Genomic DNA, 13,289 nt, shown 5'->3' with positions numbered 1-13,289 from the left:
CTCCGAAACGTCGTGATTTAATTTATTCTAATTTTTTACCTACGTGACTTTACCGAAAAAAAACAGAGTATGAATCCTTGCAGTCACGAAAACTTCAAATCTTGTTTCTTTTTAGTTCGTGAAATACTTATTTTCTGTTCGGCATGTTTTTTCAAATCGAGTCTTATTCCTTAGAGGTGCCACCCGCCCCCCACATCCTCAAAACGTAATGGGGGGAAAACATTTTTGGTGCGTGCGGTAATAACGATTTGGCTTTCGAGCAGACAACTTAAACGAGACGGATTGTCACGGTAAACGGTCTTGATCAAAAGAAACCATCCACTTCGTCGAGAATAAATCACTCTAATGATTACCACTTCTGTATTTATTGCCTTTGCCTGACCTTTCATTGTTGTACAGTGGCCACACCGGTCCATTTCATTTTTATTTTTGTTTAAAATAGTAGCTCGGCCTGCTGATTTACAGCCAACACCAGCTTGCACGAAATATCGGTTTCTGACAGTAAATCTCGAAAATGTTGTCGGAAAACATTCATTGCAAAGGAATTTGAGGCCAGTGAAGGCCAACACTCGTCTACAGAAAGACAAGCGTGTAATATATCAAAGTGTTCATTTATTCTTTGACAAAATTCTGTTGGAAAAGCGGAAAAGGTCGTTAGAATTAGAGGTTTTCGGGGGTTCCAGTGACTTACAGGGTCTCAAGGTTATCCAGTCCTTCAAAGCAGTGTGGATCCAAGCTCTGAATCTTGTTGTTGTGAAGGTGTCTGAAAAAAAACAAAAATGAGATAAGAAATTATTATAATAAATATTAAAAATTCAGTATAGATGCAGCACAGTTTTCTAATTTAGCCCATTTAGTGCTGTAATTTATTTGCTATTATCATCTTGGTGACCCAGGTCAACCCTTGCAAATATGAGACTCATCCAACATAAACTTCAAACTAAAACGTAAATACTTTCTCTTCATTGAAAAACAAAACCTTACATTTCTAAAGTTGATAAATGGAATTGACGAGATCGTGGAAGACACACAGCACAAACCCAGAAATACATCACACAACCACGTAAACCTGCACGCAGCAATTAATTGAAACTTCTCTTTTCGCTCGGCAATAATATAGAGAAACAAAAAAAACATTCAAAACGACAAACCGCATGCCAGATTTTTTGAAGGACAGACAATCCATAATTTGGGGGGAAAGAACCATCCAAATCCACAAAAACCTCTACAAAGTGTGCAACGTGTTTATTATTATTTAATGGATTTCAGGCATAGTGGGATAAGCATGGCTTTAACAACGCTATCGATTTGTGGGTGTTTGTGCAGAGTTAAAGATTAACTGTGGGAGATTATGCGGGCATGAAAAACTACACCCGGCAGCCAATGGCATCACAGCACTTAAGGTTAGGGGTTAAAGTTGGGTCCTGCTCCCAGTGGAGATAAAGGCCAGACAGTGCAGGTGTTTATGTACCGAGTTGTTCCGTGCACGTCCCACTGTATCCTAAACAAACCCACAAGCAGCAATAAACTCTGGTGTTGCAAGGCAAGACAAATGCTGAAATGTGCGTGTCTTTGTCTTTGTGGTTAGGGAAAAAGGAGCACATTACGCAAGATGATTCAACATTCTCCTCCGATCAATAGCCCTGCACCTGGAAGATTATTTCTGTGTGGTTAAGTGTTATCCCTACCGTTGCACATCAACTGTTTACACACCTCGAGGGTATCTGAAACACCACTGCTACTGAATGTGCCTTAAATCGTGTATACTTATGCTGCCCTCAATACACAAAGACAAAGTCCCCTGTGTAGCTTTTATAGTCAGGTGGGGCAAGTGTTGTTTGCGTGTACCTATTAATGTCAGCATGGTGCAAGAGGGGTGAGGTGGGGTGCGGCGAGGACGGATACCCGACCGCTTTTATTTCCCCGGCGCTAATGTTTACACACCACACCAAGTACTCATTTAGGGCTGAGTCGACCTTACGAGAGGCCAAGGACCAGCTCAGCTACTCATTAGCGATGTTGGCCATGAGCGGGAATAGAACTCGGGTCGATGGGTTCATAGCGCAGTGCACCAACCACTACAGTACCACTTCCCACTAGAAGACACACACATATACAAATGTGCTTAATTTATGCACTAGGCAAAAATTCTTACATCAAGCAATGTGAATCCTGCTTCCCATAAACCAGGGAAGAGCTTTTCAAGAGTGACAGCTCATTCAAGAGATCTTACTTTAATTATACATAAACGCATGGGACCCAAGGCTTTTCACCTATCATCAACTCTGAAGAACCCATTTCAAAATTTCTGTAAGTAATACTCGCCACAGGCTGACTTTTAAATGTCTAACTAGGCAGACTATTTTTTTTTCGATACATGGAGTAAGATAAGCGCACATATGCGCCCCTGACACATTTATTACCTTCAGCTTAACCGTCTAAGCCAAAAGCTCAATCAGCCCGGCCTGAGTTTTAACTCCTCGTATGAAAGCCACTATGGTATGGAATAATTGCCTGTGCTAACATGGGTCTTTACCATATCATCCACCTCATGGGCTTTAAATTCAGGGGTCTTAACCTCGAGCAATAACTCTAATCTGAACCCTAAAAACGTTTGGGATTTTTTAGGGTGACCAATGATATGGCAAACACCAGATATATTACAGTCAACACGGGTTCTACTTGTGGTGTTATGGCGATGGCCTCTGAACGGTTTCTGTGCGTGTGGGAGGAAATTTTAAAAAAGCATAGGAAAAAAGCACAACATTTGAAAAAACACGCAAAAGACGGTCAAAAAACAATGTAAAAGGCCAGTCAGATGAACCATCAAGATCATTCTCTCCTCTTAAGAGACCAAAGCAACTCTTGTGTGTCTGTGTCTGTTGGTGCGAGTGTGGTGTATTTGGGAGCAGTGACAAAGAAGTGAGCATAATGTTGCCCTGGTTAAGTGATTATACAAGTGATTATACAATGAATAACGGGTTAAGAGAGAGTAAAGTAAACTCCGTACGGGGCACTTCCGTGGCAAAACATCACAAAGACAGACTGTCTGGGCAATGCCATTCCCAAGTACTTATAAAAGATCGACACAGCCACCTTTGTCTCCCTGGTGCAGATGTTTATACACTCGGTACTCATTTAAGGCCGAGTCAACCTAGAGGAGGTATATGAAAAGTTCAGATAATCATAACTGATGATGTCCACAACCGGGATTCGAACACAGGTTGTCAGTCTTTTAGCGCCATGTGCTAACCACGACACTATCGCTCCCAAAAGACAAAGATCCCCCATATATAATCTGTTGGGGCAAGTGCTATTAGCGGGCACCTACGAAGGCTAGTGCACCACACAAGGCCAGCATCATGTCAGACCACCTTTGCCTTCCTAGTGGGGATGTTTACACATCGCACCAAGTACTCATTTGAGGCCGAGTCAACCTAGAGGAGGCCCAGGACCGGTTCAGACAATCGTCAATGGTGTTGGGCCATGAACAGCAATCGAGCTCGTGTCACCTGGTTCATAGCACAGCGAACTGCTACACCACCACTCCCGCACACGCATTCACCGTCCTCTGCATGACCCAGCAAACTCCACCACCAACACCACCACAACCGCCACTTGCAACTGAACTGTGCGGGCGGGGGAAGCTAGCGCGTGCGCACGCAAGCGTCGGGAAAGACTCACAGCACGACGAGGCTGGTGAGGTTGGCGAAGGCGCGCTCGGGCACGGCCGTGATGTGGTTCATGGCGAGCGTGAGCGCCAGCAGCGAGGGCAGGCGGCTGAGCGGTGTCACGGGGATGGCCGTCAGCGCGTTGTCGTCGAGCCACAGGTGGCGCAGCTGGCGCAGCTCCTCCAGCCCCACCTCCGGCAGCTCCGAGATGTGGTTTGCGTCCAGGCGCCTGCGGTCACAGCGGCGGGGAGAAATGCTCCAGTGAGCACGAACGAGCGAGCAAGGGAGCTCGGTCAATTAACCCTTTCTTGTTCCATAACATCTGCAAGTCGCAGGGTGAGGTGTCCCGTTCACCGCCGAATCTCGGAACGCGCAAGCGCGTTTCAACATTACTTTTATTCAGAAGAGGCATAGTGCTCGTTATGTTTAAAGGACAAAAAATGGCACGGTGTTTTGTGCTTGCTGATGTTTCAATCAAATACAAAATAGGAATGGCCCCTCAAGGTTAGACATGAAGAAGCATTGTTTCTAACCTGTGCGTATCTTAACGATGATGCTAATCACGTTTCAAAATTAGGGGTTTTCTGCCAAGACAAATGCAGCTGGAGAACAATGGTGAAGAAGGCCCTTCATCAATTGCTTCCTATCCATACTGGGTAACACCGTCTCTCACGTGTATTGCTATGAAGGTGTTTGTCATTGGGCAAACTGACAAATATGTGCAGCCATTGGTGATCGGGTTGAAACCAGAAACCCAACTACCCATGGGAGGCCCAGTTTAACTACAGAGGACCGAAGTCAGGATACGCAGCAGAATCTTAGTGGTGCAAGCTACATGCCCCTGACAATCCAGCTACCTCCACCGTCGATATAAGCAAAGCACAATTTTGTATTTTTATTTAACGGCGTTTATATTCTTGGTTCTTTCGGTAAAGTCAGGTAGAAGGGAGTTAATGAGTTAATGATGACGTCACCCTGCTGCTGCTCTATATAAGAACGGGAGACACAGCAGAGCCTCACCATTCTGGCGAATTGCCCGATGATGCTGGTTGCAATGACCAGCGAAACGTTGTACTCAAATTGTAAATGTTGTGGCTTCAACACACCGGTGGGCTAAAGCAGTGAACTATTTGTCTTTGTCAACGTGACACATTTTTTACTGATTGGCCGTGTCGGGTGGTGGAGGGTTACGACACATTTATAAATAACGCGATCTAAATCCAAAAACGTTGATTAAGAATAAAAATATAAAACAATTAAAATTATCACGACGTTTCGACTGCAGTCGAGAATTTTTTTGTTTTATATATTTACTATTTTAATTGTTTCACTTGTACGTGACTTTACCGAAAGAATCAAGAATATGAATCCCTGCAGCCACGAAAGCTTTAAATCAAAATTTAATGGCGTTTGTTTCTGTGGAAAGACGAGCCCTGCCATAAAAATGCCGCGTTTCCACCACTGGCCCAACTGCCAAATGAGCATTACGTAATTTGAGTACTCTAAGACACCGACTGCATTTTTGGTTTAGTATTTTGGCTGCAAAATGTTGAATGTTCCTTCCCAAAAAACAAACCTAAAATAAAAAATACCATTCAAGAGTATTTCTAAACCTTAAAACATTAAAGTAAACGTCGATGACGTAAACGAGAGTCCAGATAATTGCGTTTACAATTTGTAAACACAATAACCGACGTTTCGTGGGAAACGGGCGAAACAAACGTTTCGGGTGTGGTCAGCACAAGAGGAGTTTGCCGGTCCGTGGAATTCAAGAGGAGTTGTTTCTTTAAAAGTAACCCCATGAGGCTGTGGGGGGGTGTGCGGACAAGATTGGTGAACTGGAGCAAAGGACAGCTCTCTCTTCCTTGTGCACGCACTGGAGGCTCCGGATCACAGTTCACTTCGGCGAGCGGAGAGACACAAAGAATATATTGCGCAATGTTTATATTCCGCAGATGGACAAAAAGATAGTACTATTTTCTTCCCATCCGTTTAAACTCCATTTAGATCCAGCCATGCATGATTTACGGAAAGCAGCAGTGATGGGGAGGGGTAGGCGCGGTGAGGAGACAAAGAATGGTTTCAGACCATTTATATTTTTGCTTATTCTTCGCTTGATACCCACAACACCAGTTTTTCTTTTATTCTCTGCTTTCCGCAACGGAAGCCCAACACGGCAAAAAAAAGCCCATCGCAGGGGCTTGGCGCCGGAGGTGCATTCGCCACAGTAAAAAAACACAGCTGTCAAAGACACCTCACGCTGATCTCATTTTCTGATATGGGGACAGGAGACATGCCTCTCAACTACGTGACCTTGTTAAAGACATCGTTTCCTAAATGTAAAGAGAGTTGGTTTCTTAAAACCGTGCGAAAGGGCTAGACTTACCCACGATTTAAAAAAGTAGAACGTTTTTTTTTAAACAAGAGAAAAAGACAATACATTAAACAGTCAGTGTCTCCCTGCCCATAGGAGTAATGAAGTTAGCGCTCATATCTGTTGGCAGACTTGAGGCAATGGTGGAAATTCCTTGTTCTTATTGCTGAGGGGGAGTCTCTCCATTCGAGGACTGCTTTCGGATTTCCACAAAGTGGTACCTATTTAATCGACCGTTGGATAAACGGCAGCAAAAATATCTGATAATGTAAAAACATGTTTCATTTTAGTAATAATTTTGCATAAAATCTAATCGCGTGAAATACAGGGCCTGTAAAGTCAGTGGACTAAAAAATAATGTTTTGTTTTACGTGGAGCTATGAAACAATTTATAATAATCTTATACATTAAAAGTATTGTTCTAAATGATATGGATTGTTTACAGGAATCTCTCAGGATCATAACAAAATAAATCCGCATAGACGTTAAGGAATAAAAAGGATTAATTCCTAGCGTGCAGGTTCACTGCGCGAAGTCTAAAGGTGACTTATCCGAGTGCGGCTTATTTTTAAATCAGGCATTTTTACCCCCTGGCCCAACTGCCCTGACGCCCGATAACATTGCCGCGCGAACCACAATTAAACACCGCAAAGATTACCACGTATTTATTACCTCCTTGGCGTTCATTGCACAGTAGTGCTGTTCCCAGGTTGTCGTTGCAGGCCATACACCCTGGTTAAAAAGGGCACTTTACATTTAAATTTCAACCATCCATTCATATTACCCGGGCCAATTAAGCGGATCTCATGGCGATAGGATTTCATTGGAGTCGGCGTTCGGTGTCTCATTTCTCGGTCTCCGCCTCTCTGTCTGCGTGTGTGTCTCTCTCTCTCTCTAACAGTTTGACGTTTCACTGCTTCAGGGGTGTCATGTCAACGCGTCTTGAATTGTCAAGGCAGGGACATGTTCTCATGGGAAAGGAGCATAGTTGGCCTGCATTCTTCTTCTACTTATTATTGCTGTTGCATTGCAGTAGGTATCGTGAGCTGTTCCGTGGACAGACTGGCCCCGCCCATAGGAATGAGGAATGTCCACCCACGCCTCAGGGCCATTAATGGAGATGAGCTCATTTAAGCAAGGAGATGTGCGGATGTGACTTTGATTTGACGGTACTTTGTTCTTCTACAGAGTAGACATGAGCAATCTTGGTCATAACCAAGTGAAAATTATCGGCTTAGTGTATTAGGAGGCACTCACTGGTAGTCGCGATTGTGAAATTTGAATGAAAATAATAGCAATTACTTTTAGAATATCAGTCACTATATTTGAGAACCAAATGACCTATACACTCATCAAAAACACATTTATGAAATGTAAAAGGAGAAAGAAAAGAAATCACCAATTTCCTTGCCTATTACCCCTTTAAATAGCCTTGCACTTACACAGCGAGCTCCACTAGCAATACAAACTATACGATCGTGGCACGAGCGCATGCCACGAAACCTAACGTTATGGGCGTACAGGGTAAATGTGTTCAATAGAAAAAAAAAACTATCTTCAAATGCAAGCACATGCTATAGGGGGCACTTGTCTGGGTTGTAAGGTGCAGAGCAATTGCTCGAACAGCCACTGCAGCTCTTGAAGCGTGCACAGGCCACACACGGTGTGTGCGGTTTGTAATGTACGACCCTGCATTGCATCTGCCTCCAACGACACACTTGTTTCCTTTCACATCGTACTGTTTGGCAGCCGCGACCGCAAAACGCGTAGGTGCTCCCAGCTCTTCCTAGACATGTGGCGAGCGAGGAAGAGTAGGCCAAATACCCTCTTACAGGGGCTCTCTAGTGCTCGCTCTGGGTGTAGGCGCTTCCACCAGCAGTGTTGTGAGCAAGCAATTGCAGGGCTGCGCCCTTGCCTTTTATGCCCACAAAAAACACCCTTGTGGGTTAATCAGCTTCCATTTGTATAATCATTATTATTAGTTTGATTGTACACATGATGCAAAAATATCACATTTAATGTAATAATCTGTTGAGGTACGTGGATGTTAGCAAGTGTCTATCAAGGCTAGCGTGACATACGAGGAAGTAGGTGTGGGAGCAGCAGCACCGCACCCAGCCACATATTTCTCGCGAGTGCTCATGTTGACACTACACCAGGTGCTCTCCGGTTTAGGCTGAAAAGCGCTCTTTGGGAGCCTCAGGCCGAGTTTAGACACCGATTGCCAATGATGTGCATGGCCAGGAAATGAACCCGGGCCTCTGGGATCGTATCGCAGTGCAACAGCAACCCAGCCTCCACTTCCGTATATTATGTATCAATGTACAGGGGAAGCGTCAGCAGAGACAACCCCTTATAGACTTTACACTCTTGGGTCAAGCGCTGTTCGCGAGCAACTATGAAGGCCGGCACGGCACACGATGGGGGTGGGTGGGTGGCCAGCACCACGCTCGGCCGCCTTTGTCTCCCAAATGACGATGCTTACACACCGCACAGACGAGGTACTCATATTGAGGCCGATGCGACCTATGGGAAGCCCAGGACCGGTTCAGATAATCATCAATGGTAGAGCCAGGAAGTGGGATCCGTGTGTATAAGTATACGCTCGTATGAAAAGTGACTGGAATGGCCACGAAGAGCATGGGGTTGTGAGCAATGTGACGCTGTCAGACGTACAGCGACTGGAGAGAGGGCAAGTCACGCAGGGCTTCCGTGGGGAACATCTTCAGCTGATTATTCTGCAGCATCCTGCACCCAGCACACAAGGACAAATGCAATCGTCATCGTAATTTAATGTGCTTCGCATGCTTTAAATGTCGTCACAGTGTAACGGTTAGGACAATGGACTTTCCATCCAGAGGTCGCCGGTTCGATCACCCGGAGTGACAATTTAAATGCCCCGGGGTCTCTGTCCACCGAGCGGTATAAATTGGTACACGCCACACTTAATTCATCGGCGGGTGGCATGTGGTGGGGGAAAGTGTGGGCACTCACACCTCTTCAAGATGTTTGGCCAACGTAGAAAAGTAGGCCACAAAAAATCATCATAGCCTTCCATTTCTCATGGTGCCGTTATCAGTGTATCGCTGTGTAGTATTATTATGAAGTATTTTATAACTAAAATGCATACTAAGTCTAAAGAAACCTTAGCCATGAGGATTCTGCTTTGGGATGTTTGGCTAATTGCATGTAACACGTGCTACTACACCCAACATTTTGTTAGTACTTGCATCAACGTTTGCATGCTTTTTGTTGAGTACACCTATAGCCAGATCAAAACTCATCAAGACCGATTTTACTTTTAAATATTCTCATTCCAATTGTTCTATTTGTGGAACATAAAAAAGACAAACCGACCGTGCGCAATCCTCCCCAAGAGCAATGGCTCACCCTGCGCTAGAGAAGGGCTCTGTACAAGAACATCAAGACATCAGAACTAAATTCTGATATCCATATTTTATCCACACTATTGCACTATTCCCCACACTCCCTGCGCAGATAAATGTTTTCCGCATGGCATTAAAAATGGTATTTTTAATTCTCAGGGCTGAAATCTAGCCAATTGAGGAATGTAACATGGTGAGCCTTTTGTATGGCCACTGATGGCTGGAGACCAACTTCCTACACTTAAGAACACGGATTAGAACCTCGGATTTGACCTGCAAAGTTTATAATTGATAGATTTTGTTGAGTTTAATAATCCAGCCAAGTATCATCATGCGTTTGTATTCACCCTGTGCATGCCGTCAAATTCTATGTCATCATTCATTGAGGGGGTGGGGGGATCTTAAGTTTCGAGCAAGCAAAAGATTTGATCCAGTTCAACAGACTTTTGCACAGCTATAAATTTGCCTCCGCAGAGAAACCGATTAGGTTTTTATTTCTGTTTTATGACTCGGGCAAAGAAGATCCCTTGTGTGAATCGATGCCTAAAAGCAATAGAATCACCGTGTAACAAGCTCACTTAATGCGATCACGGGAGTGCGGTGTTATTTTTGAGATGTGAAACTGAACTGACCGTCATAGTACAAACAATTATTCTGTTAACCGAAGCCAAAAAAACTATTTAAAAAATCATGAGCATTAACTAAAGAAAAAAAAATTTCCAACACGTTCCGGTAAGAGATATCCGTACAATTTGTCCTCAATTTCTGTGCATGGCAAAGTGCTCTTGCCTATAGCGCCAGAAAACCCAGGGTCGTTTGCTTAATGGACCATATACTCCTCTTCTTTGTTCTTTCGGTAAAGTCACGTAGAAGGGAAATAATAAAATAATAAAAATAAAACATAATAAAATACAGTTCTCACGACGTTTCGGCCACAACGCAAGCAGCCGTCCTCAGGTGAAGAACAGGGCTGTCGGAAAGACAGGGCTGTCTTTCCGACAGCCCTGTTCTTCGGAAAGACAGTGTCTGTCTTTCCGACAGCGTCTGTCTTTCCGACAGACCTGTTCTTCACCTGAGGACGGCTGCTTGCATTGTGGCCGAAACGTCGTGAGAATTGTATTTTATTATGTTCTATTTTTATTATTTTATTATTTCCCTTCTACGTGACTTTACCGGAAGAACCAAGAAGATGAACCCCTGCAGTCACGAAAGCTTTAAATCGAAATGGGACCATATACTGCTGATGAAACTCAGAAAGGTTGAAACCGGTCCAGGGTTTGCATTGCCCAAGTCCAAAAGACAGACTAATTTATGGACTTAAAACATGTATTTTGGAATTAAACGCATATTTCAATTACCACAATGTTACTTATGATTTGAAGAACAAATAAAGTTTTCAAAATGTGTTTTTGGGTTGTACGATGTCTAATGTTTTACTCCATGTGCTGGGAGTTTTCTTCAGGAACTAAGCAGTGGCAAAAGTTACGTTTTTGGTATTTTTATCTATTTATATTCAAATGCCACCATCCCCAGGCACTGCCCACTCTGTATGTAACATACACCGACTGGTGTGATGATGTACGGTCAAACAACCCCCGTGATCGATACATGAGAGACCTTCATCCCGCAGTGGATCCACAACGGCATGTAAATTCTTCTGCTCATCAATTATTAATGTGCACATTTAGTGTGGCCAAAGTGAATGTTAACAAGCTTAGATCAATTGCCTCACTCCAGCAAGTCAACACTACAAATCAGCCGATTGACTTTCAGGCATACAAAATAAATTATCCCGCAAACGTATGTTTGTCGAACTTCTTTCACACCTTACGTAGAGCCAACCGTGCTTATTGGATGTGCGGGAAATGCCATGTGTTAAGTGAAAACCAGATAGCACATTTGAATGACTTGACACCTGGCTGTGCTCAACAAAGCATTGCATTCTGGACTAAGCGTAGCTCTGCGCGGAACGCGGGGTGTCCAAGTCTGCACAATCGAATGTTAAAGCTGCCCTTTGTGTATCGGCCGTTATCTCCACCTCCTGCAGTGTTTGCTAGGAGTGAAAGAGTTCTTGCTGTTATCGTACAATTCCACTGTGCCTCACGCGGCTATCTGCGCGGGTGACCTTACTTGAAATGCTGACACGCTAGCTACTGGGTGAGCGTGTGCAGTTGTTCCCCCCTTTCGAGGGGAGGAAATAATAAATTAATACCCCCAACCCCCAGGCCGGGCACGCGCCAACCCTGCCACGATTTTGCCCAGTGCCGCTTTAAGGTCGCATGGCTGCAGATTGTGAAAGACATAACAATCGTGGGTCCATCCGCACAGAAGACGCTGATCGCGGTGAGATTACGCGAGGCGACTGGCGCTAGAGGTGCAGTGCCTAAGTTTAAATAGAAAAGTGCAACGTCATTATAGTCTTTATTTTAGCGGGCTTTTCGAAGAATGTTTACAAGCCCAAACGCCATGTTTTTCTTGCGTGTATAAAATGTAATTATTACAGCCCCGTGTGTCAACATTTGTGTGCGGTCCATTCTCAAAGAATGATATTTGTGTTTTTAAGGGTTTTTTTTAAATATGCTTCAAGGAGTCAAATGTTTGAAACTAAGTGAAAGATAATTTTAAGGATTATAGAACTTGTGAAATTTATTTGTCGGAAAATGTTGAACGAAGTGAAATTATTTGCAGGTATAAAGCTATTTCATTTATATTCCTGGTTCTTTCGGTAAAGTCAAGAAGAAGGGAAAAAATAAAAAAATAAAATTCTCACGATGTTTTTATTTTTATTATTTTATTATTTCCCTTCTACGTGACTTTACCGAAAGAACCAAGAATATGAATCCCTGCAGTCACGAAAGCTTTAAACCATTTCATATACATTTGTGAAAAAGGTCCCGAAAGTGGCACACAATTCCTAACGTAAGCTTCTTCATTAAATTCTATTCAACTCGTGATATTGTGTGGTATAGTTTGGACTGATCGAATTTAAAACCAAACCTTCCATAGAGGGATGGTGGGAAGACGCTCCTAAAAATGTAGCGTGGAGGAATTTTTATTTTATTTACGTAACTTTAAGCTCTCCCAAGGACGCGCCCCATAATTTCCAAGAAAAAATGTAAAATAAAAATGAACTAGGATTAAAAGCTGGAATGCTCATCCGGCCAAGACAGCAAGAAACATTTTGGAAAAACACCTATCAGCATCATCATCGGTGTTGTCATTATCCACGCCATTACCACCATGCACCCTGCGATCTCGGTCACGATTTATCATCGAGATAGCAACAATAATAATATAATTGCTACCATACCCTAAGTACACTTTGTCACTTGCACAAAGTGGCCGGTTATGCAGATACGCATCAACATGTACCATGAGCTATCCACTGCTGAATGAAAGCCTCCCCCCTAAGCCCCCATCATTTCCTCGTGGCCTTGCTACATAACAATCCATGTCTCTCTTGCAAGAGACGATTTCAATGTTCCATCGATGCAGTAAACGTGCCAAGTGTAAATTTCGATTTAAAGCTTTCGTGACTGCAGGGATTCTCGACAGACCTGTTCTACACCTGAGGACGGCTGCTTGTGTTGTGACCGAAACGTCGTGAGAATTATTTTATTATGTTTTATTTTTATTATTTATTATTTCCATTCTACGTGACTTTACCGAAAGAACCAAGAAGACGTGCCAAGTGTGTTTTTGGCAGCGACTCTGTCGTTAGTTTTGGACGACCGGCTATCGTCCCTTCGAGTGACGAGTCCTACCCAAGCCCACTTACTTTTCTTAACAGTCTGAATGGATGTCTTTTAATGTATCTGATCGACGTGTCGCATCATTCTGTCACTCTGTGTAATTCCA

General features: G+C 43.6%; 1 protein-coding gene across 1 annotated transcript in view; it reads right to left on the bottom strand.

Moving 5' to 3' along the window:
* The window catches only part of LOC133351526 (leucine-rich repeat-containing G-protein coupled receptor 4-like), a 94,248-nt gene that overhangs the window by 26,312 nt on the left and 54,647 nt on the right, over positions 1 to 13,289 (bottom strand). The window contains 3 exon segments of the mRNA XM_061566808.1: positions 692 to 763; positions 3,685 to 3,900; positions 8,722 to 8,793. Of these exon segments, the coding sequence (XP_061422792.1) occupies positions 692 to 763; positions 3,685 to 3,900; positions 8,722 to 8,793 (360 nt within the window).

Source organism: Lethenteron reissneri, chromosome 37 (genome assembly GCF_015708825.2).
Source record: "Lethenteron reissneri isolate LAM-NWPU_2019-01 chromosome 37, ASM1570882v1, whole genome shotgun sequence".
NCBI classification, from domain to species: domain Eukaryota; kingdom Metazoa; phylum Chordata; class Hyperoartia; order Petromyzontiformes; family Petromyzontidae; genus Lethenteron; species Lethenteron reissneri.
This window is presented reverse-complemented; position numbering and strand designations above follow the sequence as displayed.